Source organism: Phascolarctos cinereus, unplaced genomic scaffold (assembly GCF_003287225.1).
Source record: "Phascolarctos cinereus isolate Bilbo 61053 unplaced genomic scaffold, phaCin_HiC Scaffold_5;HRSCAF=322, whole genome shotgun sequence".
NCBI lineage: Eukaryota > Metazoa > Chordata > Mammalia > Diprotodontia > Phascolarctidae > Phascolarctos > Phascolarctos cinereus.
The window spans coordinates 273662264-273689908 of NW_027555958.1; the positions used below are offsets into that span (position 1 = coordinate 273662264).

A 27645-nucleotide genomic window follows, 5' to 3' on the forward strand; every position below is an offset into this window, starting at 1 on the left:
AAGCCTTAGCTTCCTGCACTCTGAGGTATGCTGTGGGCACCACTAATATCAAATGCTCGTAGTGACCTTCAGGACACTGCCCCGATGTCAAACTGGCCCACAGTCTCCTCAAAAAAGAAGTTTCTATACCCCTCCCCCACTCAAGACTTAAGCACAATTCAAACCCCATCAGAAGAGCGTAGGTAGTGTTGAAAGCCAAGGACCAAAGAGCCAAATCTCTAAGGGTGCCAGCTTCATAGATCTTTTTATTCTTCTTCTTCTTATTTTTGACAAAGTGCTTATTCACAAAGGGTCCAGACTCATAGCAATATGACACAGAACAGTGAGGAAGTAGATCGCTTAGCACAATGCTACCACAAAGAATGTTGATGTTAAGACAAATAGTCCTTTCTCCTACAGCTGTAGCCTAAGTGCAGACTCCTTCCCATACTCAAATCTCAATGTTTGTTTTCTTCTGAACTCTTTTCTTTTCTCTTTTGTATGTTTTAAAAGACAATTCAATGACCTAATTTCTTTTTTTTGTACTTTTTTTTGGGGGCAACATTATTAGTATTCCTTCCCCCTTCCAAAAGTCTCTCACCTCCACCCTCTGCTCCACCTATATGATCTGGGGGGCAAATCTCAGTTCTGGTAATTGCTGTGTGTGGCGCAAAATGGAATGGGAGTAGGTTGATGTACGCTGGACCTGATCTCTTCCATTTCTAATCCTATGAAATTTAAAATCTGCTAGACAACTTAAACTCCTTTACCCTAGGATGATTTGTGTTGGCTGTTTTTTCTGGAGGCTGAATTCCCCATTCCAAGGCAGAGAGAAACTACAGAATGAGAAAAGAACTTGTCTTTCTGTAGGGTACCCTTGCTTGATCTCCACGGTGAGGCTAGTCAGCTGTACTGATTGTCCTGGAATGTAGTGTTGCGTTGCATGGCATAGGACATGTCTTCATACACGCTACCTGATGGATTCTGAGTCCTTCTTACTTTGTGCACCTGGAAAACAAAAGCAGTTTTTCCTATTTTTAGTTCAGTTTGAGTACTTAGCTCTCCCTCTGCAAGCTGAGTAGTCCCCTTAGGACTAGATCAGATGTCTTTTCAGAAATAAAACACTAACTAGTAGTAGTCTGTTGTTATTGGGTTTTGTTGCTGTTGTTGTTATTGTTATACAATAACAATAATTCTTAAGAAATTCTTAAGTCCAGGGGTTTTAGGTTTCTGACAAAGTTGGAGGAAGAAGCCAGTAGTGTGGAATGAATTTCCTAGCAATCTCTCTCTCCAGGTACGCAAGCAAGATCCTGAGCAGCTAAGCAGTCCCCAAATTGTCCTTGACAATGAATTTTTGATATCTACAATCTCTTCAATGTTCATGCTACAGAATTCCTTTCAGTATTTATAAAGGAAAGCAATGAGGAGACATGATTCCAAGTTCAAATTCTATTTCAGACACATCTGAGATCAAAGAGAGCCATAAAGGACCTGGAAAATCATCACTTTACAGATGAGGAAACTGAGACCCAAAGAGGTAGCGACTCACCCAGGGTCACAAAGTATTAAGTGGTACAGGCAGAATTTTAGCCTACCTTCTTTGTCTCAATCCAGTTCTGTTTTCATGGCTCCATGCTGTTGCAAGTAATTCATAGAATCATAGATTTTAAGCTGAAAAGGATGTTGAATATTGATCCAGTTCAAGATTTCTCAGTCTACTTTGGAGGTAGATGTTTATCTCTGTGTGTGTGTGCATGTGCACACATACATGTAAACACACACATATACACACATATATGTATATATATGTAAATGTGTGAGATATAGGTATGTGTATGTATATATTATATATAACTATCTAACTAGATATAACTATCTATATCTATCTATCTATCAAACCAAAATGATTTCTGTCTCCCAAGAGACCCTGGAGTCTGGTGCTGACTGGCATTATAGTCATGTTAGAGCTGAGCTCAAGATTTGTCTCCACTCTGGTAAAGATTATTTAACTAGTCACTCGCTACTTTCTCCTGCATCTCCTCGCTCTTGGTGAAATTCTTCCACTGGAAATTCTTAAGTCCAGGGGTTTTAGGTTTCTGACAAAGTTGGAGAAAGAAGCCAGTAGCATGGAATGAATTTCCTAGCAATCTCTCTCTCCAGACACGCAAGCAAGATCCTGAGCAGCTAAGCAGTCCCCAAATTGTCCTTGACAATGAATTTTTGGTATCTACATTCTCTTCAATGTTCGTCCTATAGAATTCCTTTCAGTGTTTCATGATCTTCATGTTTCCCATAATGATTTCTAAAATCTGCTCCTCCCTTCCCTACACGCAACTTGATCTTTCTATCCGATACTGGCTCTGACCTAAGCGTTCCATTGACATTGCAATTTGGAGACCCCACTCCAAGGAGCTCAACAAAAGAAAATGAGATGGTATTTGAGATTTCCAAATGAATTGCTTTTTTCTGTATCTCATATTGCCTCTTCTTCCTTCTGCACTTTTGAGAGAAGCTCAGCCTGCTGGGTGGGGAAATAGCCAAATGAAAAAACACAAGAGAAGCCACAGGTCTGATTCACTTACCCACTTCTTCATCATCATGAACAGTGGCCACAGGGCCAGCCCAATGAAGAAAGATATCACAATCAAGACCACCTCCACCTGTGAATTCTTCAGGTTTCCGTCCTCTTTTTTCCATTTTTTTTCTAGGGAGAGGAAATAGTGAAGAGTGATTTACAGGGCTCTAACAAGCTGAAGGTGGGTCTCACAGGTAGATGGGGAATACTGAAAAAAAAAAAGAGTAGCTATCTCTCTGTGTCCTTAGCTACGTGACTTAACTCATTAGAGTTTCTGTTACCCTAAAGAGTGGAAAAAGCACTTGCACTAGGTTATCAGGAGTTCAAATCCCAACAATGATACTTATTAACTGTGTGCTTATATGTTGTTTAATGTCCCTGAACCTCAGTTTTCTCGCCTGTAAAGTGAGAGTATTGGAAAAGAGGATCCTTAAGGTCCCCTTCTGGTTCTGACATTCTGTGATGCTATGACCCTAGGACCTAGTGACTATATTCCGTCCTAGGGAAAAGAGTGGAGATGAACCAGGCCGGGCTCCACCATGAATCAACACCTCAGGACTACTTATCATGTCCTATTCTTGTCTTATATTCTTTTCAGTCTCAGTCTTTGCTCATGCCTCTCCTCCCTTCCTTTTTTTACTTTTGTTTCCCTTTTAAGGTCCAGCTTGGACAGCTAGGTGGTACAGTGCATAGAGTGGCAAGCCTGGAGTCAGGAAGACTCATCTTCCTGAGTTCAAATCCAGCCTCAGACACTTACTACCTGTGTGATCCTGGGCAAGTCACTCAACCCTGTTTGCCTCAGTTCCCTCATCCGTTAAATGAGCTGGAGAAGAAAATGGCAAACCACTCCAGTATCCTTGCTAAGAAAACCCCCAAAAGGGGCCATAACGAGTTGAACACAACTGAAAAAAAATGACTGAACAACACTGCAAGGTCTGACTCAGGAGGTACCTTCTGTAGGAAGCCTTTCATCCTCCTCCTAATTAGAAGTGACCCATTCTTCCTCTAAGTTCTTGTAGCATAGGATGGATCTATCAATCAGCAGGTACTTATTTACCTCCTACTTTGTGTCAGGTGCTATTTTAGGTGCTGGAGTTACAAAAACAGAGAACAAAACAATTCTTACAATAGAGGATCACAGAATAAATAGATTTTAGGGTTAGAAGAGAACTTATATGTCCTCTAGTCCATTTTTGAGATGAGGAAAATGGATCTGGAAGATTTTGTGCCTTGATTAAGTTCACCTTAGTCAGAAATAGCAAAGCCAAGATTCAAACGGAGATCCTCTAATTTCACAATTAGTACTCTATCCACTATACCAGGAGACTTGCTTTCTGTTTATATTTCTCTTACATTCTGACTAAATTCTAATTTGCGTTATTTCTATTCCAGTCTTATTTCCCCTATTAATCAGTTCCTTGGGAACAGAGGCCATATATTTATTTTATCCCTTTAGTACCTAGCACTGTAACTTGCATACAGCAAATGCTCAAAATATTTGTTGATTGAATGAGTGAATGAATAGTTGAATGACAGAAATCCTGCCCTAAGGGAGATTATAGACTAGTTTGGAAGGAAGAGCATATACATGAAAAAAATACCTAACAATACAAAGCAATACATGATTGAAAGCAAGTGTTACATGAGTTCTGGGGAGGGCTTTTAAAGGATTTCTTAGGGCTAATGTAGTTCTTTTTAAAAAAAAAAATTTATTAATTTATTTTAATTTATCAACAATCACTTCCATATGCTTTTGAGTTTAAAATTTTCTCCCCCTTCCTCCCCACCACCCTCCCCAAGACAGCACATAATCTGATATAGGCTATACATATACATTCCTATTTAATGTAGTTCTTCATGAAAGAAATGGGACTGAGGTTGAGCCTTGAAGGGAGAATGGGACTTACGCAAACTGAGAGCAGAGAAAGTATATTGTGGTTATGGGAAACAGTGTAAGCAAAGACTCTGAGAATGGCATTCGCTTTTCTGAAGTATGAGCAGAATTTGGTACCTGTTACCACCACTATGGTGCCAGTTCCCAGGAGGTTGTCAGATGTTGTGGCTTCGCACGTATAGACATCAGTGTCATTCAATTGTACATTGGTTATTGTGATCATTAAGTTATTCAGGGACCCAGAGACGATGGTACGATTCTCGTAACTTTTTGTTATGATGGATTTGTTTTTTTTTGAGAAATGGATCACTTCTATAAGCCTGATGGTACTTCGCTTCAAGTAGAGCCCAGATGATTTTCCAGTGGTAGTGCAGGTGATATTGATTGTGTCCCCTTCTTGAGCCATGATGAACAGGGGAAATTGCTTCACCTCTAAAAAGGAAGAGACCAAGAAGTCATTCCCATTGAGCTGAGTGCTGTACCTCTGGCTCAGTGGCAGTGGCATGACAAGCTCTGTCTGGCATTTAAAACACTTCACGTTCTAACTCCAACCTTCATTTCCAGCCTTATTACACTTTACTCCTCTCAAGCTTTCTGTAGTGCAGCCAAATTGGCCTTCTTGTTGGTCCATATATACAATACTCTTTATCTCTGCTTTTACATGGAATGCACCCCCTCATTATTTCTACTGCTCTCTCCCTGTCTCTTCCCCTCCTTCCTCCCTTCTCTTTCTCTTTTCTTTCTCCTCTATCTCTCTCTTTCTCTCCACATATATGTGTACATCTATATTTATCTATCAACTATCTACCATCTATTTCTCTATCATCTATCTACCTATCATCCATCTGTTATTTATCTATTTATCTATCTTCTATCTTCTATCTTTCTATCTATCTATCTATCTATCTATCTATCTATCTATCTATCTATCTATCTATCTATCTATCTTTCTCCCCAATAGAAAATAAGCTCCTTGAAAGCAAAGTCTACTTCTTTTTGTCTTTGTATCCCAGCACCTAACACAGTAGTTGGCACATAAAATTATAGGATCATAGATCCAGAGCTAGAAGGGACCTCAGAGACCACCTAGTCCAACCTTTCCATTTAATAGATGAGAAAACCCAAACTTATTTGTAAAATGACCTAGAGAGCCCAGGGAGTCTAATTCCCACAAGTAGTATTAGAGTCAGGATTTGAATTCAAGTCCTACGAATTTCTAGATTTAGTTATGGCTCTTTCCACTCTACTGTTTCCTCTCTTAAATAGTAGAACCTTAGTAAGTACTTATTGATCGATTGACTGATTGCTGCAATCACAATGGCACTTAACCCCAAAATAGAGATGTATTAGAGCAGGGTGATAGGGAACTTCCATGCCTACATACCTATCCATTTCTAGATTACTGCCACCACAGGTGTGCCCAAAAACCAAGATGGGAGAATCTAATCACAAAATAGATCAGTTACAGGAAGGGAGGTGGGGGGTGGGAAAATCTTAAAAAATATTTCTTTTTTTAAAAACATGAATGAATGGGGATTATATGACAATGAATAGAATTGATTCTGGGATGACTAAATTAGTTTGTAGAATTCTTTGTGAGCATGAAAGAATCAAAATGATAAAATCCGTGTGTCAGGCTGTGATCAGAAATCTTTTAACATGTAGCTCCATTTCTCAGTGTACACGGCAAACTTGCTGCAAAATCAGACAACAGACATTTGAAATCAAAGGAGGCCAGGAACAGCTGCAGACTCTGTCCAGTCATGCATTCCTAAAATTGGTTCAGGTCCTTATAATCTCTTCACTGAGTTATTGAGATTATTTTTAATGGGTCTCTTTGCCCCCAATCTCCCTTCTCCATTGCATTTTCCTGCCCCTGTCGGTGTCTGTATGCCACCATACCAACTCTAAGACCTATTGCTAAAACCTTCAAGCCAGATGATGAAAGTCAATAGTATAGAACTATCCATAACAATTATAAACAAAACAATAGGCTTAATGAAAAACACAATTATTTCAGTGGAAAACAAAATGGTAAAGACAATAGGGAAGAAGAAAAAATGACCTCATAAAACTTCACATCCAGAAAAAGAATTGGGATTGACACAGGCAAAAGGGTTAGATTCTGAGTAACAAAACAAGGAGAGAAAATTTGAGAATTGATTATCAGACTTCCCAAAAACTGTGAAGAAGAAAAGAAACTGATATCACTCTTTCAGGAAATTATGCAAGAAAATTTCCTAGCAATATTGAAAAAACAGGTTGTGGACTTACAAAAGGTAACAACAGATGAACTTCAAATTCAAATCATCCAGACACACAATTTTTAAGTTTCAAGACTACAGTGACAAGGATGTGACTATACAGTAATCCGAGAGCAAAAGTATCTCCTCAAAAAGCAGCAAGTATAATTGCATAAGATTTTCCTACATAAGTAAGAAATGAGAAAGTCATTTTCAATGACAGATAAAAATTAAAGGCTAAAACATTAAATCAGCCAAGCCATGAATTCTCTTTCAAGACAAAAGACGGTAATTCAAGAATTTATATTAACTTGAAAAATCAGGAGCACACAGAGACAATACGGCAGTTTTTAATCTACAAAACCATTGAGACCACAGACTGAGAAATAGTATTAAGATAAGTACTTCTGATTAACTAGTTACCATATAGCAATGTAGTTTTGAGAAGAAGATAACAAAACAATAGCCATATTGTCTTGATCAAGAATTCAATGGCACGAATAGGCTTTGGGGAAAAGGGGGGAGAAAAGAAGTGGGAGAAAGAAAGGAATAAATTAATAATGGGTATTACAGATAAATAATGAGAGAAAAAGAATCAGAACAAAGAGGGTGGAGTGGGGAAGGGGAGCAATCTTTGGAAGACACTCCCATTTCAAGAGGAAGGGGATACGTGGGGGAATGCAGGCAGGCCTCTTTTTTTCAAATAGAGTAAATAATATTACACTAGAAAGTCTTTGAGTGTGCACGTTTAGGTTGAAATGAGAACATTATTAATGAAATAAGGAAGACTATTCCTTTCTGACAAAAAAAACCCCAAGAAGTTAACGATGTATAGAAATGGTTGCCAAAAAGAGATGGATTTATTATATTGAAAAAAAGAGAGAGAGAGAAAGAGATGGAGAGGTTTTACATAATCAGAAGCAATGCAGCCAGGATAAAGTGTGCGTGCATGTGTGTATGTATGCATGCATGTGTGTGTGAAACCAAATTCTTTCCTACAAAAATTTTTGAACTTTATGACAGGCAAAATGTATAAGGAATTACCAGAAATTTATTAGTATGACCTGTTCCCCAGTATTATAGATAAATTGTCCAAGGATATGGAACAGATAGTTCAATTACTATCTGAAAAAAAGTTTAAGCTCTCTTATATACAGAGGAATGGAAAATTAGACAACTCTGGGTACCACCTTGTACCCTTCAACTTGGCAGAAAGGAGAAAAGTGATCAAATTCATTTTTGGTAGGTCTGTGAAAAAAGAGAGACTCTACTGTGCTGCTGTTGACCTATGCATTGGGACAATTTTTCTGGAAAGCAGTTTGCTATTACACAATAAGGAACTATCAAAAATGTTCATGCCTTGTGGTCCCACTACTACAGAGTGCTAGGCTTGGAGTCAAGAAATGAGTTCAAATATAGCCTTACACATTTCTTAGCTGTGTGCCCTGTGCAAGTCAATTAACCTCTGCCTGCCTCAGTTTCCTCATCAGTAAAATGGAGATAATAATGATACTTACCTCCCAGGGTTATTGTGAGGGCAAAATGAAGGCAAACTTTAAAGCATTTTATAAATGTTGCCTATTATTATTATTATTATTATTTATTATTATTATTATTATTACTAGGATTGTTATTAGACAGCTGGTGGCACAGTAGGTAGAGAATTTAACCTACAGTCACAAAGACCTGAGTTCATATCCAGCTTTAGACACTTATTAATTATGTAACCCTGGGCAAATCACTTTAACCTCTGTTTGCCTCAGTTTCCTCAGCTGTAAAATAAGAATGATAAATAAACCTTCCAGGGTTATGGTCTTCCCAATAACCATTTCAAAAAAGGAAAGAGGATTGACTCTTTTCTGTCTAGAATTTCAGCTGCAGAGATTCCTGTAGTACAAATACATCTTGCGCAGCAGAGTCATACTGCTAGCCAGCCTTGACCCTATACAAAATCAGGTTTAGACATCCATCAATGAAAAAGCATCTATTAAGTGCCTATTACACGTCAGGAACTTTCTAGGGATTCAGGCTTATAGTTCTACTGAGGACTATGACCAGGGGCAGATAGGTCGACATATCACAGGGAGAGCTGGGCTAAATCATGATGTTATAGTGACCAGATTAACTTGTGGTGCTACAGGGGCAACTGGATAAATGTTTACCAGATGACAACATCAGTGTTTCCTAGATGACAATATTAACGTTTACCAGATTGTAGTGTTCCTTTGCTAAATGACGATATTAGTGTATACCCTTGTAGCATGCATTTCACAAGTAATTGCAAATCCAAAGCTCATCTGATCTTTAAATTTTGCTTATATTTCTGTTTAAATAGTATTAAAAACCAGTTGAAGATAAAGGAACGATCAAGCATTTCTGGTGTGTATGTGTTTCATTAGTATCTTACACAAGAATGAGACAGAGAAAATAATCTCTATCAGAAACTTCAAGCATCTTCCAAGCTGGGGACTCTAAACCTTAAATTAAAAATAATCTCAGATGACCATGTTTATCCATGTACTGTGTACTTCACATGTAATTTCATATGGTCATGTGATGCATATTTTTAGTATTGTATATGCTTCTGTTATGGTATTTTCTTGTTCGTATTTATTTGCCTTTGTGCTGGTATCATGCATGTATTGTAGGTACCTAAGCCTCTGAGCATGCATAGTTTCATTACTTGTTTATTTGTGCATACCATGCTATTTTGCACATTTTGTTATCCCGTAGGCTATTTGATTGCTTTATTTAATTGCTATTATGCTATATTTGCTTATGTTCTTTAGACATGTGTATACTTTTGTGACATGTATAAGCAATATGTCCTGAATACAATTTAGACCTTTGATCACTTAAATATAACCTGTCAAGTGATCTTTCCTCTGTGATATGCCTATGGCATGTGTGGTTGATATATATTTACTGTGGGTAGCACCCTAAGGTACTGGGACTCTGGATTAATCATTCTTCTTCTGGAAAGTGCTGCTGTGATGTGTAATTTCAGATGTCAGTAATGCCATAACTGATGTTACAAGGGACTGAAAAATTTCCAACACTGGGAAGGAATGTAAAATTTCTTCTACTGAAGGATTTAAAGTAGATAAGATAAAAAGCCTGATGGATAGGTTGGAAATCTTCAGTTTCTTTTTTTCTTTTTTTTGGATTCCCCTGTCTAAAGAGAGTATGCCTTAAAGAGATAGTGTTACTTTCTCTTTCCTTGGAGTAGTCTTACAAGAGGTTAAGTGAACATGGGTTCAGAAATGAGCTTGGACACCCTATATTTGAGTTTTGAGAAAGAAGTGAAGATAGGAAGGGCTTCTGCAGTCTGAGCAGCCCCTGAAGCTCAGATGCACCTCTACCTACCACAGCCAGAAGGGCAGCCTGAGAATTAGGCAAGAACTATTTGTAGGCAGACTAGTTATAACTGAATTGTCTATTCTGGAAGACTAATACCAGACAGTGATTTTGCCTATTCCTCTTTTTTCCTCCTGCCTGCTGAGGAGAACACATGTTAAATCCAAACCTCACCTGCTCTTTAAAATTTGCTTATGTTTCTTTTCAATTAGTATTAAAAAATGGCAGAAGATACAGGTATTGTTGACCATACTAATTTCTTTCTTTCTTTCTTTCTTTCTTTCTTTCTTTCTTTCTTTCTTTCTTTCTTTCTTTCTTTCTTTCTTTCTTTCTTTCTTTCTTTCTTTCTTTCTTTCTTTCTTCCTTCCTTCCTTCCTTTCTTCTCTTCTTTCTTTCTTTTTTCTTTCTTTCTTTCTTTCTTTCTTTCTTTCTTTCTTTCTTTCTTTCTTTCTTTCTTTCTTTCTTTCTTGGCTTTTTTTGTTGAGGCAATCAGGGTTAAGTGACTTGCCCAGGGTTACACAGCTAGTAAGACCATAGTAATTTCTAAAAAAAAACTAGCCATGCCTGCATTCCCAGATGGAGACTAGAGAGAGAGATGGAGTAGAGAATCCTAAACCTTCCTCTCCCATAGCATACAGGCAGAATCTTTTCACTTTGTACAAATACTCCCTCACAGAGATTAATCTCTTCTTAGAGGAAAACACGCCTTACCTTTTGCCTAGGAGAAAAACTGGATTCATGCTGATTGGGGAAGTTATTAAGCATAAATCACTAAGATTCTTTCATTTAGCTCCAGATTCTCCAGCGGAAGATCAGGGCAATTTCTGACCAAATTGATGCTCTCTTTTTATTCTTTTTCTCTTTTCGTGCAGCACGCTGATCACGGCTCCACACTTTCATCCCCTTGCCATTAATGAAATTGCTAAGGTTGATCACACTTTCATCTTATACTGGCTTTTAATATTAACATAATAGAATGTGAACAAACTTTAGAGAACAGGTCAACTTTGGATTTAATACATATTGTGTTGGGAAGGCAAAATCAGTCTGGTATCAGTTTTTCTGAACAGAAAGTTGACTAACAAATTGTCACAGATACACCTCTTGTCTCAGTCTCAGGCTGCTCTCCTGAACTTGGTAGTTGGAGCTGGTGGAAACATCCAGGCTCTGGAGGCAGGGCTGGGGGGTTGGGGTGGAGTAGCTCAAGCCTCATCATCCTCATTACGTCCATGCCCATGCCACTATCTCTGGAAACTTGTGCTTCCACTTCCTAACCTTTACCCACTCTCACCAGATATCTTGGTCTACTACTTTACTGAGAAAGTGGAAACTATCTGTCACAAACCCCCTCATCTTACGTAGTCTACATATCAAAATTCCATCACATTTCACTCGTTTTCTCCTTCTTTACCCCAATCTATAAAGAACAGGTAACCCTTCTCTTTTTCAGTCAGCCCCTCTTAACACCTTCCCATCTCTCTGTCATCCATCATTCTTCCTTTGATTTTCTCTCTGTCTCTGTCTCTGTATCAGCCAATAAGCATTTATTAAGCATGTACTATGTGCTGGGCACTGTGCTAAGCTCTAAGGATGTGAAAAAAAAAAAAGCCAAAACACTGTTCCTGCTCTCAAAGAGCTCACTTTCTTAATGGGATTGACAACATTTAAATAACTGTGTCCATAGAGCAAATGGAAGGTAATTTCTGAAGAAAGGCACCAGTAGTTGGGAGGTTTTGTGTGTTTGCATGTGACAGAGCATAGAAAATGGCCTTCAGAAGGCGACATTAGAGCTGAGTCTTAAAGGACACTAGGGAAAACCAAGTTAAGAGGCAAAGGTGACAGAGCAGAGCATTCCAGGCATGGGAGATGGACACTGCAAAGACACAGATAGGAAATGGAATGTCATGTGTGAAGAATAGAAAGCAGAAGTAGAGCACATACAGGGAAGTAAAATGTAAGAAGGCTTGAGAATCAGGAAGGAGCCAGGTGTGAAGGGCAAACGAGAATTTGATATTTAATCCTGGAGATGATAAAGAGCCGAGAAAATCACTTTGGCCCCTAAATACAGGATGGATTGGAGTAGGGGGAGAGATTGGAGTCAAGGAGACAGTTAGAAACCTATTGCAGTATCCAGGCAAGAAATGGTAGGATTGAATTCAGGTGGTGGCTGTGTAACTGGAGAGAAGGAGACGTATATTGATATGCCCACATCTATATAGATATATTTATCCACATATGTATCCACTTAAACTTTAATGGCTTAAAATTGCACTGACTTTTAAAACATTCTCTGTATGTATGTATATATATTTACATATATATGGTATTGTGAAGATAGATGATTTTTATGTAAATGATTCACAAATCTACATATTTGCCTATACTATTTCTTTTTTCGATGATTCAAGTATAAATTTATTTATTTTTAGTTTTCAACATTTACTTCTACAAGATTTTGAGTTCCAAATTTTCACCCCATCTTGCCCCTCTCCCCCACCCCAAGATGGCATGCATTCTGAATACCCCTTCCCCTAGTCTGCCCTCTCTTCTATCTCTCCCCCCTTCTCTTATCCCCTTCCCCTTCTATTTTCCTGCAGGGCAGGCTAGACTTCTGAACCCCATTTCCTGTATTTCTTATTTCCCAGTTGCATGTGAAAACATTTTTTTAAACATATGTTTTTAAAACTTTGGGTTCCAAATTTTCTCCCTTCCTCCCTCCCCACCCACTCTCATTGAAAAGGCAAGCAACTCAATATACATTACACATGTGCAGTTATGCAAAACACTTCCATAGTAGACATGTTGTGAAAAACTAACTCCATTTCTCTTAATCCTATCCTGCCCCCACATTTATTCTATTCTTTCTTTTGACTCTGTCCCTCTTTAGAAGTATTTGCTTCTCATTATACCCTTTCCCAGTCTGCCCTCCTCTCTATCATCTCCCTGCTCTCTTGTCCCCTTTCCCCCCTATTTTCCTGTAGGGGTGAGACAGATTTCCATACCCAATTGAATGTGTATGCTTTGCCTACACTATTTCAAGTGGATTTTAACCTGTGTTGTCAATTACCGGTTAAATATCTTCTGGATACCTCATTGGCACCTTAAATTCATTATATCCAAAAGAGAATTAATTATTGCCCCATCAACCCACTTCTCTTCCGAATTCTTTTAATTCTACTTCAGGCATCATCATTTTCTCAGTAATTCAGATTTATAACTTTGAACGCATTCTTGATTTCCCCTTTCTTTCAGTCCTGATATCCAATCAGTTGCCAAGTCTTGTTAATTCTATTACCATAACTTTTCTTACATCCATTCTCTTCTTTTGATGTCTCTAGTTCAGGCATCTCATCGCCTCTGGCCCAGGCCGTTATAACGACCTCCCATTTATCTTCCTGACCTCTGGCACTCCCCTTTCCATCCTTCACACAGCTGCCAAAATAATCTTCTGAAGGCACAGGACTAACCATATCACTCCTCACCCAAAAACCTTCAGTGCTTCTAGGATAAAATACAAAGGCCTCAGCTTGGTGTGGAAGGTTCTCTGCAATTTGACTTTTATCTTCCTTTCCAGCCTCAATCTTCTTCAAGAGCTCTATGAATCATCCATGTTAGACTATACTATCTATGTCCTGAGCTCAAAACTTTTATTTCCCACCACTATGCATTTATAGTCTGTCACCTCACTGTGAAGACATTTCCTCTTCATCTTCAGCTCTCAGAATCCCTGTCTTCCTTCAAAATTACAGTTCAGGTGCAATCTGCTTTGTGATGCTCTTCCTTACACCTTTCCCATTTCTTAGTGCTTTCTCTCTCCTCAAATCACCGTGCACTATTCCTGTTTTTAAACATATCATATCCTCCTTGCAGCCTCACAAATAGAATTTAAACACCACCAGGGAGCTGTTTAATTTTATTCCTTTGTGTTTCTAGAAAAAAATAAAGTTGTTTTTTTTTAAAATTCCAGTCTGGACCAGATTTCATTAGTACAGGGAACTTCTAATTTGTAGACTCCCTTCCATAATACAGCTCAGCCCCTTCTCTATATTTTATAGTCTTAGAAAGTTACCTGGGGAGCTACAAGATTAAGTAATTTCCTGATGGTCACTCTCAGCCAGTATGTCCAGAGGCACGACTAGAACCCAGGTTTTCCTGACTCTCAGGCTCTCCATCCCTCCATCTGTTATGCTACATTGACTCAGATATGGTAATAAACATTTGTTGAATTGACCAACTTGAATAGAATGGGCAGAGAGAGAATAGGAAGAAGTTGAAAGCTACTATGGTGCTCCATCCATAACCTGTTCTTGGTTCCTTTATCAAACAGGAACCCAAAGATGCCTATGGTATTTGGGAAACACACATACCTTCTGCTGGGGTCCTGGAGAGAAACAAGAGGAGCACTGGGAGTATCAGCAGCTGAAACATCTTTACCCAAGTGTTTGCCTTACAGTTCTGGCAGCCTAATCTCTAGCAAAAAAGAAAAAAATGCGAACCACACAAGGTTCCTGATTCTAACCACACTTTAAAAAACTCTCATTCAAAACAAGTTAATGTAAACTTTTAACTTCCTGACTTGTGACTTCATGGTAGCATTTCTATTTCATTTTATGGAAAGCATTGTGGTGACTCCCCATAATAATCTAACCCAATCCAGTCCGCCAAGCCAGTATATAATAGGTGCTTAATAAATGTTTGTTGATTCATTTATTAAACATCTATTATGTGCAAGGCACTGCTCTAACTTGATGGAGAGACAAAGAGAAAACAACAACAAAATCTCTCCATTAAAGAAGCTTAAATTCTACTGGGGAGATAAAACATGTAAATGGATAAGTATGTTAGTAATAATTTGGACAGCGTATTAATAAGTAGGGGATGTGGAAGGATTCTCATAGGAGATGGCCCATGAACTGAGCCTTAAAGGAGGAAGGAAAGAGATTCTTTTTTTTAAAATTTTTTTTAAATTTTCAGGCAATTGGGGTTAAGTGACTTGCCCATGGTCACACAGTGTTAAATGTCTGAGGTCAGATTTGAACTCAGGTCCTCCTGACTTCAGGACCGCTGCTCTATCCACTGCACCACCTAGTTGTCCCAAAGAGATTCTAAGACATGGAGGTGAAAGGAGAGAATCCTATAGGGAACAGCTTATTCAAAGTTCCACTATTGATTCATTCAGGGGTAGGATTGACACTGGAATCTCAAAGCCATCAGAGCACCAACTTTGAGTATGTTTGGGAACTTAGGCCTGTCATCCGAGGACTAGCCTAGCTATAGAGAGAGAAAATCTACTCATGACTAGGCTGGCCACTAAATAATTAGTTCTTTGACTCTGCAACTCTTGAAACGATAATATTAATAACAGCTAACATTTATATGGTGCTTACAGTATGAGTCGGGCACTGTGCTAAGTGCTTTGCAATTATTATCTTATTTGGTCTTCATAACTCTGGGAGGTAGGTGTTAATGTTATCTCCATTTTACAGGTGAAGAAACTGAGACAGGTAGAGTTAAGTGACTTGCTCAGGGTCACATAGCTAGTAGGTATCTGGGGGGTGGATTTGAACTCAGGTCTTCCTGACTCCAGGCCAAATGAAAATAACAATGATAATAATGGCTAATGTTTACAAAGAACTCTCTCTCTCTCTCTCTCTCTCTCTCTCTCTCTCTCTCTCTCTCTCTCTCTCTCTCTCTCTCTCTCTCCATATATATATATATACTCATTTGATTCTCACAATACCCATTTTACACATGATGAAACTGAGGCTGAAAGAGTTTAAGTGACTTGCCACTCAACCATGAACTAGTAAATGTCTGAGGCAGGATTTGAACTGTTTTTTGTAAGTCCAAGTCCAGCACTCCACCTCACAATACCAAATAGCCCTTGTTCCTTGACCCTTCCATTTTGCATTGATGGTGGTAGGATTGTAAAAATGTGGAAGTTGGCGCTTAGAGTCTTTAGATGGTCTATAAAAATAAATTTAACTATTGATTTTCTAAAGCTAAGATCTTTGGCCAGTGACATTACTTGCACTACTGCAAATGATACATTGATAAAGTGATGAATACTATAGATACTTTTGTTGAAGAGAAAATTCAAGTGAACAGAGGAACAGATTGGAAGCAGAGAATCAGAGATATAACCCAGCAGATCAGCCAGTCTGACTGAAATGTCATGCTGAGTGAGATGCTAATTAAGCATGGCATGGATCAGTTCAGCTCAGCTGTGGAAGTCTCTGTTCAACATCCTATCCTCCTTCTTCACTTCCCTCCATTGCCACTACCTTTTTCCACCTATTTCCTTGTTAAATTTAATGTATTTCTATACCAGACTCTGCGTGTCTGTGTGTGTGTGTGTGTGTGTGTGTGTGTGTGCGCGCGCGCGCGCACGTGTGTGTTAGAGATGAACATTTATGGAGAGCTCATGAGACAGAAAGGACATGAAGAGTATAGTTCCAGAGTTGTGAGTTACTCCAAACACATGGGTTTTCCTCGTTCATGTTCTTCTTGGTATATTTCCATAAGCTTGTCCCTATTATCTCTGACAGATACTGAGAACATTGATTGAAGAGTGGGATATACATTTGTGTGTGGATTATGATGTTCATTTACTTTAATATATGATCACCTGTGGTATTATTACTTCTTTTTGCCTTATTGTTAAGTAAATTGTTATATTTAAGATCTAAATGCATCATTATTGTGAGTGGTAAGTTTTATATAAATGGAATTACATTGGTAGGGTCTCAAGAACTAGAATGGTGAATAAGGGGAGTGTAAGTCCCCTCAACAGCATTACTCTAGTGCACTGAGAGAATTCAAGTGTAGCCATATGGTGGTGGTTGTTCTCTGGAACCTAGACTTGCCAATATGAAAGTAGATTGGAATAAGTGAGCTGGCCATAGAGTAATATGCTCTCTGTGAGAAATATGAAGTACTATGGTGTCAGTCATCATTCCCCTTATTCTAGGAAGGAGGGGAATTAATAGCTTAGGTCAGAAAGCGGTAAAACTTATCCAAACTAACCAGACTCCTTTAACATTAAAATGGACCAAAGAGAAATCAATGACTCCATGAGGTAAGAAATAGTAGAGTAATATCAAAAGAAAAAATAGAAAAAAAACATAAGATACTTGCTGTCAAAAACAATTAACCTTGAAAACAGATCAAGGAGATACAATCTTAGAGTTATTAGATTGTCTGAAAATGAAAATAAAAGAAGTCAGACAAGGAAGCCGCCTAGATCTAATAGAGCCAAAAGGCAAAGTAAAAATATAAAGAATCCACCAGTCATGTTGAAAGAAACCCTAAAAAGAAATTCCAAGAAATGTAAAAATAGTATTAGCAGCAAGAAAGAGTTCAAATACTAAGGAATCAGAGAAAGGTTTGCAAAAAGACTTGGCGGCTATAAAGAAGGAGAGATCTTGGAAGAAAATATTTCAAAAGGGGAAAGATAAAGGCTTGTTATGGAAAATAACTTACCCTGCAAAACTGATAAACTGTGTGTGTAGGGGTGTGTGTGTGGGTGTGTGTGTAAGTGGTGTGGGGAACATCGGAGTGGGTGGGGAATAAACCTTTAATGGAATAGAGAACTTTTAAAGCATTCTTGATGAAAAGATCAGAGTTGAGTAGAAGCTTAAGTTCCTAGAAATGACTATAGAATATTTATAATCTAACAGATGGAGAAGAAGCAAGTATAAGTGTCCCTTCAGAATCTAATGTCTTCAAGAGTCATAGAGAGAGATGAGGAAGACAAATATGTGGCCTGGCGGTAATTGTGGATCCTTTCTAACGGTCTTCAGAGAAGAAAGAAAAGGAATATACTAGGGAAGAAAGAAAAAGGAAGGGGAATGAAATGAAGAGTATATAAACATAGAGGAAGTGGTGAGAATGAGCACCATATGAACCTCATGCACATTTGAATCACAAGAAAGAGGGTTTAACTCTCTCTCTCTCTCTCTAACACACACACACACACACACACACACACACACACACACACAGAGTCTGGTATAGAAATACATTAAATTTAACAAGGAAATAGGTGGGAAAAGGGAGTGGCAGTGGAGGGAAATTAAGAAGGAGGATGGGATTAGTCATGAACAAAATGAACTCCAGTATCAAAGGGTGAATCATGAAACAGAATGAAAGGAAAGAAAGGATTAAGAACCTATGGTAAGAGGCTGGGTGATGGAAATGGATCATTTAAATTATATATCAGGAGTGTTAACCACAAATTTCCTTTTACCACCTTCTTTTTTTGTAAAAAAGAACATGGAGAAGGGAAGAGAGAAAAACATAAGAGAACAGGATAGAAAGAAACATAAAATTAACAATCATACTCTTGAACATGAATAGGATGAACTCAACAATAAAATAGAAGAGGATAATAGAATAAATTTAGAAAGGGAAATCCAACAATATATTGTTTAAAAGAAATACATTTGAAATATTAAGGCTGACACATCTAAAACAAGGGACTACAACAAAATCTATTATGAATCATATGAATTCAAAAAAGCTGAATTAACAATCATATCAGACAAGGTAACAGTAAAAACATATTCAATTAAAATAGTGAAACTATGTTTAGAGGCATCATGGATAATGTTAACATTTAATATATATGCACTTAATGACACAGAATTTAAATACTTAAAGGAAAAGTTAAACAAATTACAGGAATAAATAGTACAATTCTAATAATGGAGTGGGGGTGGGGTGGGGAAACCTCAGTGTGCCCTTTCCAGACCTAGGCAAATCTAGCAAAAAAAGAAAAAGAAAAAAGAAAGATAAATAAAAAAGAAGTTAAGGGCCTAAATAAATTTTTCAGAAAAGTTAGATATGATAGATTTGGTGATTATTTGAATAGGAATAGGAAGGAGTATGCATTTTTCTCAGCTGTTCATGGCACCTGTAAAAAAAAACTGACCAAGTATTAGGGCATTAAAAAACCTCACAAACAAATATAAAAAAATATAGATATTAAAAACACCCTTTATTGCCTATATTACAATTAAATCATATTCAATCAAGGGCCTTTAAGGAAAGGATTGAAAATTAATTGGAGCCTAAATAATTTTATCTTAAGGAATTGGTAGATCAAACAACAAATAATAAAAACAATAGATCATTTCATTAAAGAAAATGAGAGACAATGTACCAAAACTTTTGAGACAAAGCTGATCGGTTCAGAAGGAGAAACTAATCTCCAAACTCTAACCAACAGAAGAAAGAACTGATCAATTAATTAGATATGCAATGAAAAAAATAAAAAAGCAACAAATCAAAAATCCCCAATTAAATAAGAAATTCTGAAAATCAAAGGAAAAATTAGTGAAATTGAAAGCAAAAAAAAACTGGATGAAACGAGGAGTCAGTGTTTTAGAAAAATAATAAAATAGTATGTCTGACTTTAGAAAAACAAATTATCACTTTCAAAAAATGAAAGGGAAGAATTCACAATAAGTGAAATGAATGAAGCCAGCAGAAACCATTTTGCTAAATAATATGCCAACAAAAGTGATAGCTTAAAAAAAATCACAGTTATTTACATAAATATAAAATAATCAAATGAATGGAACAAGAAAAAATTTTTAAATAACCCTATTCCAGAAAAATAAATTGAACAACTCAAGACCAGATGGATTTAAAAGTTAATTCCTTTTTTTGGGTGAGGCAATCAAGGTTAAGTGACTTACCCAGGGTCACACAGTTAGCGTCAAGTGTCTCAGGCCAGATTTGAGCTCAGGTCCTCCTGACCCTAAGGTCGGAGCTTTATCCACTACAATACCTAGCTACCCCTTACAAGTGAATTCTACAAGACATTCAAAGAACTTATTTCCAATATTACTCAAACTGTTTACAAAAATAGGAAAAGAACAGATCTGCTTAAATTCCTTCTATGATACAAATATGGTTTTAACAAGTAAACCCAGGAATGACTAAGCCTCTAGAAAACTATAGACCAATGTCTCTAATGAATATCAAACGAAAAAAAAAAAAATTAAACAAAATGTTAGGAAAAAAAGGTTTGATTTGTACTAGGAATGCAAGATTGGTTCAATATAAGTAAAACTTTAAGTATAATAGCCCATATTAAAAACAAATATAAGAAAAAAACACATTATTTTTATCATTACGGCTTGGAACTGGGACGATCTCATCAGCCTTCTTACATTGGAACCACATTCCATTCTTGTGGCCCCTTCCTCTGATTGCTTGGTTACCAGCAGAACCTCCATTTTAAGGAAAGTGACCAGGCAGCCATATCTTCACTCCTCTCTGGACTTCTGCCTTTCCTGCCCCTTTGTGGGTACCTTCTCCCTTCCTCTCCCCTCAATTTCAGTTTCTCTTTTCATATTGTCTTCTTTCAACAGAATGAAAACTCCTTGAGGGCAAGGACTCTTTTTCTGCATACTTGTATTTGCAATAATTAGCACAGTGCCTGGCACATGATAACACATTAGAAGTGCTTAATAAATGCTTGTTGACTATACAGAACTCTCATGTCAGGAAATTCCCTCTAACAATGTCAGCACCTTCTCTGTAACTGATAATCTTAGAGAGTTGCCCAGAACACTGAGAGGTAAAGTAAAGAAAAAGAAATCAGCCATTATTGATTACTTTGATTTTTATTTTTAGTTTGATTATAGGATTAATCTCCTTTCTTTAGGAAAAGCTAGCCCTAATAGCTAAGCCAGACTAACATAGATGGCCTCTTAAGTCTCGGTTACCTATAGATTTGGTGAATAGATAGATTGAGAAGACTTTATCATTTAGCAACAGATAATTTAGAATAAGACAATAAAATAATCATAGGATTACTCTTTTAAAAAGCTAGGTTTCACTTTCTGGCAGAAAGAGGGGCTGAGCAGAGACTAAGTCCCCATTTCTGGCAGCTGGAGAAAGCTTAGCCAGAGGCCAAGTTCCTCTTGCCAGTCTTAATGTATAAGTTCCCTTTTTGCTTGAACTGGAGTCTAAATTGAATAATGGACTCTTTTAAGGAAATGGGGGAGGGAACCTGTTAACCACTGACCACAAGTTTCTCTTTCCCAGTATACTTTCTAGTTACAAAAGGTTGTTGTTGTTGTTGTTGGAGAAGAAAGGGGTTTGTTTTGTTTTGTTTTAGAAAAATTCTGTTATTAGAAAGGTATCCGCTGGGGAAGAAAAAACTTTTAAGGGAAGAAAAAGTTTTTAGGGAAATAAAATAAGCATTTAATTTCTCTTTTAAAAAATTCTTTTTTTATGTGATTGAGCAAAGAACCTGGAAGTAGGATATATAAGTTCTTTGTGAAATTACATAAAAAGGAATTTTAAAAAAGATATATATATATATATATATATATATATATACATACATATATATGAGTGTGTGATCTATCTACTCTCTCTATATATATACATATACATACACATACACATATACATATACATATACACATCTATATCTATATCTATATCTACAGCTAGGTGCAACAGTGCATAGATTACTGGCCCTGGAGTCAGGAGGACCTGAGCTCAAATATGGCCTTAGACACTTGGCACTTACTAGCTGTGTGACCCTAGGCAAGTTACTTGACCCCAATAGCCTCATTAATATATTATGTATGTATGTACGTATGTATGTGTGTATGTGTGTATGTGTGTGTATATATATGTGTATATATATGTATATATATACATACATGTATATACACACATATATATACATACATATATATATACATATACACACACACACACACACACAAAGTGCACTTTAAATGGGTGAACCTTATTGACAAATTAGACTAAAGCAATTTGACGTTATTACTAAATTACATTTTCTTATTGATAAGTTTATAAAAAACATTAACACAAATAGTAAGCAGAAGAATTAATCTTAGGCTGATAGCCAGACCCCTGTCACGGGACTGTCATAAGTTTTATACTTAATAAAGGAGACAGGTAAAATCTCCTAGAGAAAATTTAGGAAAAGTTCAGGCCTGATTTAATGCTATACCAAGTCTTGTTATATGTTCTTTGTGTGTCTGTTTCGTGAATGATAGAACTAAGTTTGGGAATGGTGGGTTCTTCTCTTCAGATAAACAGGGACCTTATATAGCTAGGAAAATCTTTAAGAGAATGGGAAACCTGTGCTGTCTTATCTGCGCTTTGTACTAATCCATGCTGGCAAGTGCTTCCAAGCATTTGTCTTGTTCTATGCCTTTTCCTGTGGTCTAATAAATCAGGGGAAACAATAATAAATAATTAAAAACTAAAATTTGTTATTCTCCCCTGGAAAATTCTAAAATTATTATTTGAAAAATTATTATGACTATGTTGATGAGCTTTGAGGTACCAGCAAACTTTGTAAAGTTTAATGAAAACATAAATTGATAGATCACTTGTTTCATAAAATGAACTTTAAAATAACTAGAGATTTAGATCCCCAAGAGATCATACAAATGGGAAAAGGACCCCACATGTACAAAAATATAGCACTCTTTTTGTGGTGGTGCAGAACTGGAAATTGAGGAGATGTCCATCAATTGGGGAATGGCTGAACAAGTTGTGGTATATGAATGTAATGCAATACTATTGTGCTATAAGAAATGATGAGCAGGCTGACTTCAGAAAAACCTGGAAAGACTTAGATGAACTGATGCTGAGTGAAATGAGCAGAACCAGAAGAACACTGTACACAGTAACAGCCACATTATGCGATGGCTGATCTTGATAGACCTAGCTCTACTCAGTAATGCAAGGATCTAAGACAATTCCAAAAGATTCATGATGGAAAATGTTATCCACATTCAGAGAAAGAACTTGGTAGTCTGAATGCAGATGGAAGCATATTATTTGCTCTCCTTTCCTTTTGTTTTGTTCTGTTTCTTCTTTCTTGTGGTTCCTCCCATAAGTTCTAATTCTCCTTTACATCATGATTAATGTGAAAATATATTTAATATGAATGTATAAGTAGAGCCTATATCAGATTGCACACTGACTTGGGGAGGGGAGAGGAGAGAATGGGGAAGAAAAATCAAAACTCAAAATCTTATCGAGGTGAATGTTGAAAATGAAAAATAAATAAATAAATTATTAAAAAATAAACAAATACTAGAGATTGATTTTAAAATTGCAGTTTGAATTTTAAGAACTCTTTTGTTAACCATAGAATCTGTTTAGGAGAGATTCAGTAAAATGGAAATTCAATAAAATTCAGAGAAGAGTTAAAGTAAGAAAAACTTAGGAAATAGTACAGGAGAAATTAGAAACTAATAAAACTCTTTCCAGTTTAAATAATTCCACATTTCAGAATTTAAAAAGAAATACATTTGCTGAGCCCCAAGCAGTTTCAGTTAGCCAGTCTCTGAGTCTCAAGTTTTGGGGTATCACTCCAAGAAATTGATTTTAATTTTAGTGTAGATTAAAGGTATACTTAGAAACTGGGACAAATTTATTGCAGGAAGGAAGTGTGAATTTTTATTATTAGAAGGCAGAACAGGAAAGTTTTAGACCATCTTCAGATTCCAAAGTAATAAAAGTAAATAGAATTGGAATTTATTTACTCTTCTGTTGCTTACTGCTTTTAAACAACCAACCTGAAGGCACCAAGCAAGTTCTGATTGGGAACCTCAGATTGAAAGGGAATCCCAAGTACTAAAAACTTGATTTGAAATAAGGAGGCAACTGAAAGTAAGTGAAATTTAATGGTACCACTGTAGTTTAAATCAAGTGTTTAGGTAAATTAGAAATACAGTAAAACTTGTGTTGAAATCAGTGGAAGTGAAAATAACTTCAAAACTGTATTTTGGTAGAACTATAATAAGTAAGGCTATAGTAAGTTAAGGTAAGAATTATTGAAGATAGAATTAATCAAGAAATAGAATTATAGGAAAGTATAGTAATGAATTAAGTGCATGTATGCTTAACAGAGGGTGCTCAGACCAAAAAGATCAAATTAAAAGGAGTACATGACTTATAAATATTAGTATAAAAAACAAGAATTTTGAGAGAACAGAATCTGTAAATTATTCCAGGATGTTTCTTGTCTTGTTGTTAAATATAAATTAAAGAATAAGTACATCAATAATATTGGGCACTGAAATCTGAAATCTTGGTAATTAATGACCCTTATACAGCTATATTTCATTTAGGTGAATTTAAAGTTAAATTAGTGTGATGAAGATTTCTGTTAATTGAAAATCACTGGAAAATTAAATAAGCTGATAAACTACAGTACTGGAAAACATAAAAATTTTGTAAAAGGAAGAGCAATGAAGATCATTCACAGCCAATGGCACCAAAATAGAAGCTGCTATTACATAATGCTATTAAGTATATATTGGGAAAAGGAAGGCAGTTTAAACGTGGAGAAAAAAACTGTTTAATATTTCACTTAGAGTGCATAATAAAGTAAATGGTAATAATAACTTATTTTAGTGACAGGAGTAGCAGAGAATCTTTAAGATACCAATATCTGTGACATTCCTTTGCCATAGTTGGGCCTTGGTCATGAAACAAGTGGATGAATACTTTTCCAGCATAAAAGAGGTTAACTTTGAGAAGGAGATAGATGACTTCTCCAAGGTCATCAATTAGAAACTAGAAAGGACCTTATATTTTGCATTTGTGCTCAGCAAATTGTATATTTGTCACTTATAAAAACTATAGGCCTTAAGGAAATGTGAATGAACTGTGAATTTATGAGCATAAGGAACCAAAAAAGGGTGATAGAATTGCAATTAATTGGTTTTATGTGATAAAAATAATGAACAAAGTCTGTAGTCAGTCTTGGATATTTTGGGAGATTAAAAACTAGAGGAATTAAGCAAGTGGGAGGAAAGTAAGAAGTGTTGGATGAGGTAAAAAGAAAGGTCCCATTTTGAAGGGTTTTTATAAAATTTTTTAAAATTGACAGTTTAAATAAGCAAGTAGGGATAAGAAGAGAATGGGTATAGAGTTTAACAAAAGTTAGAATCTGCATTGACACAGTATGAATGCAGGGCTTGAAAGAAAAGGAGTTGAAGTTTTGAAAAAAAGGAAATTTGAGGAATGGTTTTGATCTTACTAAGAAAAATAATTTTTTAAAAGGGAATATGGATAATTTTTTTAGAAATGCCTTAAGGTACACTGGTAGGGTTAAGTTAGAAAAATAAAAGGAATTGATTTGGTTCTTTAGATCATTCAAATAAATAAAGAAACAATTATGAGGGTTCAAAGAATCACCATGAGATTTTTTGCTTTTTTTTTTTTAACATGAGTCACCTAAAAATAATGGACCCTTGTGAAAAATGAAATTTATTTATTGCCACTAATAATTATAAGTAAAAATTGATTGGGTTGAAAATTTTGAAGCTATGTTGTGATTGTAGTATATTAGAGAGTTTAATCAGCCTTTGTAGCTACAAAGGGCATGAAAATGATGATGATGATGATGACGATGATGATGATACTGCTGATAATAGCACTTACCTTCCAGTGTTCTTAAAGGAACTAAATAATTCTAGAGTGCTTAGTATAATGAGTAATGTACAAATGTTACTATTGTTATTAGGTTTGGGGTTAAATAACATATCAAAGATATGGATAATTTTCTAAGAATGATAAAATTTTATCTAACTGAATAGACGAAATTTGACTTAAGAACTTGAGAAATTTGACATTATGTTTAAAAAACAAAACGTGGCATTCTTTTGGTTTTCTTGTATTGTGGAATTTGGAGGAATATTAGATATACACTTAGAAACATGAATTCTCTTTTAATTAGGAAAATATATTTTTGAAAACATACTGTTATGTGAAAATTTTCTGAGATAATTGTGAAATGCTGTTAGAGAGACCATTTCCCTATTGAGTTATTAAAGTGAATGTGATAACAGTCTTTGGAAAAAAAAATTAGTAATAATGAAATGCCTTTTGCCTCAAATTCTTCTAATTTAATAAGAGGATTGAAGACACCCCTCTCTCCCCCCCCCAAACCAGAGCTGTGATCTGAATTTGTAACTGTGTCTGGGTAAAGTTACTTTGCAATGGATTGCAAATAAATTGATGTCATTTGACCAAATTAATTTTAGCATCTTATGAATTGAACTGCTAAATTCATGTAGCAAGACTGTTAAAAAAAAAACCCCAAACTATTGATTATTCAATGGGTTATATTTTCCTCTAAGTTAGCCTCCTAAAGGGAAAGACTTCAGTCTTACTATTTATAGCTGCCCTATAATGTAAGTTAGCAAGTGGTTCAAGTACCAAATGAGAAAACAAAAACTAAACTTTCTAAAGTACTGTAGGAAGCAGATGTCTGAAAGAACTAAAAAAAAAAAATAAAAGAATCCCTGGCATGTGGTAAACACTATATAAATGAACTATTGCTGTCTCATTAATTGACTGTAATTGCTTCATACTGTATAATTCTATAATACATTTTAGATGTTATTGGATATGATCAATAAAATACTAAAGGAGATAGAATATATGACTTTCCTTGTAACATAATTTTAAAATGGATTCTACTAAATTATCAACTCACTAGCAATAAGTTTCATATTTGAAATATTCTATATTGGTTAAGAAAAATGTGTGCAGCCCAATGGGAGTGGCATCTGTGATCTCCTGCCACTGAATATCTATCCCTGAGGAATAGTTGGAGAGACTAAGATTAAGATAAAGACTAAGATTAAAAAAAAACTAAGATGAAGACCCTCCTGACTCAATTTCCCATACAAGACATTGTCCCACCTGGTAATTCCTGAGCTTGGCTACGACATCCTTTCATGCAATTGGCTTCCTATGACTCATACCTGATATCAAACAGAACTAATGCTGTTATGTCCCTGCCTTTCTCCTCACATAGCAAATTCCATTGATAAGGGCAAGGGTAAGATGATGCCTCATTTTTTCATTGTAATACACATAAGAGAGAAATCCTATTGGTAACTTTTGACTAAGTAAGATAAGCTTGTATGCTATTATTCCAGTGAGGAATCATTGTTTGAATTTGAAATTTGAATTGTCATTTGATTCACAAATAATAAAGACTATGGGGCCTTACAATTTGTGTAAAAATAGCATTGATAATTGTGAAGAGGGTAAAATTATTTTCCTATTTGAAGCATCTATCTGATAATTTTAAGAGAGAGAAAGACTAATTTTCCAACGCAGGCCTTCATGATGCAACAATTGAAATTCTCTGAAGTTTCAGGTGAATTTTGTGTTCTTAGTGTAAAGATTCTTTTATAGCTCTATTTTATGTTGAGTTTGTATTAAGTTTTCCTACATGCTCTTGGAACCTGAGAAGAAAATCTGGAAGGAAGAAGCCTCTTCAGAGCTGTTGTAAGAACATGCTTGTTCCAGAAATGTACATCTGTTGCTTCCTACAATTATAAAGTAGGCAGAAAGAATTCTACAGTGTGGGGCAGAAGTACAGAACAGACTTTTGAACTTTTTCATCTATATCTTTAGCATCTCCACCTCTTTATTCCAGAGGCATCATTCAGGAATCTTTGGATTGGTATTCCCTAACCTCAAAAAATAGGTGAAGAAGGAGTCTTACCAAATTCTTTTTATGATACAAATATGGTGTTGATACCTAAACCAGGAAGAGTCAAAAC

At 36.2% G+C, this 27645-nt stretch overlaps 1 protein-coding gene across 4 annotated transcripts in view; it reads right to left on the minus strand.

Annotated features, from left to right (window-relative positions):
* Nucleotides 1-219: 219 nt before the first annotated feature.
* Nucleotides 220-27645, minus strand: part of CD7 (CD7 molecule) — a 73044-nt gene continuing 45618 nt past the window's right edge. For all 4 annotated transcript variants that reach the window (XM_021000865.2, XM_078155876.1, XM_021000863.2 and 1 more), the window contains 3 exons: nucleotides 4566-4880; nucleotides 2562-2683; nucleotides 220-987 (listed from right to left, as the gene is read on the minus strand). In XM_021000865.2, the coding sequence (XP_020856524.1) occupies nucleotides 883-987; nucleotides 2562-2683; nucleotides 4566-4880 (542 nt within the window). In that variant the 3' untranslated portion in view covers nucleotides 220-882. The remainder of the gene's footprint in view (nucleotides 988-2561; nucleotides 2684-4565; nucleotides 4881-27645) is intronic.